This window comes from Trypanosoma equiperdum (assembly GCF_001457755.1).
Source record: "Trypanosoma equiperdum strain OVI genome assembly, contig: ctg_1468, whole genome shotgun sequence".
NCBI classification, from domain to species: Eukaryota; Euglenozoa; class Kinetoplastea; order Trypanosomatida; family Trypanosomatidae; genus Trypanosoma; species Trypanosoma equiperdum.
The window spans coordinates 1-2,451 of NW_027123469.1; the positions used below are offsets into that span (position 1 = coordinate 1).

At 48.6% G+C, this 2,451-nt stretch overlaps 1 protein-coding gene and 1 pseudogene across 2 annotated transcripts in view; both read left to right on the forward strand.

Moving 5' to 3' along the window:
* The first annotated feature begins 2 nt into the window (after positions 1-2).
* Positions 3-503, forward strand: TEOVI_000831900:pseudogene (annotated as a pseudogene). Its single transcript has one exon. A coding segment is annotated over exon 1 (501 nt).
* A 440-nt stretch (positions 504-943) lies between these two features.
* TEOVI_000832000 (Trypanosomal VSG domain containing protein, putative) overlaps positions 944-2,451 on the forward strand; it is a gene marked incomplete at both ends in the record, with an annotated part of 1,527 nt that continues 19 nt past the window's right edge. The window contains one exon of the mRNA XM_067221576.1: positions 944-2,451. Within this exon, the coding sequence (XP_067077677.1) occupies positions 944-2,451 (1,508 nt within the window).

The window sequence follows — 2,451 nt, forward strand, 5'->3', positions numbered from 1 at the left end:
CATTGTATCTAAAATATCTGGAGGTGCTTCCACGAAAGAAACTGAATATGGGCAGAGCATTGGGCGAACTTGACGAGTATATTGGTAAACTAACCTGGTATGTTGTTGGCTACGCCAATACAATTTCAAGAGATGTCGTAAAAGAAATAGTTGGCTTTTCGGAAATTTCCAGCCTGTTAGCCAGAAAGATCAGTTTTCGAAACTTTGACAAATATATTGAATATGCTGCTTTGAACGAAGATATTATGGTTGGAGAAGTCATAAGGCACAAAATGAAGCTTGAAGGTTTGCTGACAGTGGATATGCAAGATTGTCATTATGTCATGCATGTAAAAAGGCCGCTCGATAAATTTGTAGAAGAAAATCCTAACCTCATTGTGTACCATCATATTGCAACGACTGACTATAAGTGGCTGCTTGCACAGCAAGCCAAAGGTGAACACGTGCTGGCCCTGCCACCAAAAACGCGGCAACTAACAAGGTTCTGGCATGAGTTTCCTTGTTAGGTCGGAAGTAAAACCAAACGCCACCTAAATGGATGGATCTCGGCTCGAGTTGTAGTGCGCTGCTGCCGAGTACTAGGACATTATTCTGTGCAAAGCTTTCACATGAAAGGTTAGTATTAAGCCAACCGTGTATACTAGTTGAACTAAGTTTTTCGCCGGCAAGGTGACGGGAAGAAGCGTCAATAACGGTAGTTGACTTTTGTGAAACTCCACTGCAAAGTTACATCGGTAACGCCCATCATACGGCAAAAAATATTAACGGCACCTGTGTTTTTGAGGCGAACAAGTTCAATGTGAAGAGTGACGACGGTACGACTGCAATCTTTGCACCTGTAATTTTCATTTCAACCCTCTAATACGTAAACCACCGACGGCGGCGTTTAAATAGACCCTTAAGAGTATCTGACAACTTGGCCAAGGAATAAAAATTTAGCCAGATGATAGCCATACCAAATACAGTGAAACCAGCGGCTATCGCCTTGTACACGGCACTAGCGACGCTGGCAATAAATTTTTCCGATGCCAACGTCCCCGCGCTAGCAAACAAACCCGAAGCGGCAGCGCTCTGCGCTTTAACCGCAACGGCACTCGGCTCGTACGCCCCCCCTCAACCCACGCCACAGGGAAACACTGCATTCGTTCAGTTGCACGCACTCAATTTATCACTAGCCGGCAAGCTGAACCCTAAAACATTCAAGCACAAGCCGCCTCACGAAGATTGGCAACCGGCACCACCCGACGCGAAAGCAACTAACCAGGAATGGCAACAAAACTACCCATACTGGCTACAAGGCGCACAGCACCTAGAAGCGCAGAAGACAAACACTGAAGACCCTGTAAACAAGGCAGTAAATGGCATGACAGCAAGCCAAAAGCAGGAAACTCTGCAGTGGCTCCAGCCGGTGCTCAGGCAAGCTAACAGGCTGCACACCCGTTTCACAGCCGCTCAGAAGACGCTGCAAAGCGAGCAAGCGAAACGACTGACGGCTGCCCTAAACACGGCCATCTACGGCGCAGCAGCAGGGGACGCCACAAACGCCGACGACACACAAATCTTCAAAAGCACGCTAGCAAACAACCGAGCCAATAAATGCGACGCAGCAGCAGGCGACAGCGCGGAAGTCAAAACACTAGCGGCAACACTAATATGCCTCTGCAGCCCCGACAGCGGCGGCAGCAACGCAGCCGCTTGTTTCAAATCCACAACAGCGATACCGGACTGGGAAAAAACGGCAGGCACAGCCAAGACAATCTGGGGCAAAATCAAACCGCATTGCAACACCAGAACAGGCACTAAACTAACAGCAGCCAACCTAGAGCACGCGCTAAGCGCCGTGCTTAGCCTCATTTACGTCGACAGCGGCTCCGCTTATCTCGGCACACTGCACACAGGAAGCACCTGCGACGGCAGCTCAGGCAACGGACAGTGTATAAAATTTGCCGGAGCTGCATCAGCAGATGATCCGAAAGTAACAGGAAATCCCTGGATAGCAACGATAACAAACGCCATTAAAACGCTCCGAGACACCGAAGCCGCCGAAGCAGAGCAAAAACAAACAGCATTCGAATTGGAAAGTTTGTTGGCAGCTGCGTTGCAAGCGGCAGACTCGACCAAGACCACAAAACTAGAGTCAGGACCTACAGCAGCCGTAAACAATGTGGGGAAGCAAATAGATTGCAACAACCTCAAAACCAACGAAACCTGCGCAGCAAACAATAGCTGCAAATGGGATAGCACTACAGAGAAAACAGGAAACCACTGCAAACCCAAAGATGGAGAAGAGCAAAGAAACACAGCAACCCAAGCAGGGGCAGGAGAAACGCCAAAAGAGGGGACAACTCCATCTGGCTGCGCAAAACACGCAACCAAAGCTGAATGCGATGCTGACAAAAAAGATGAAAAACCTGTTTGTGCATGGAGAAAAGGTAAAGATAATGAGCCTGA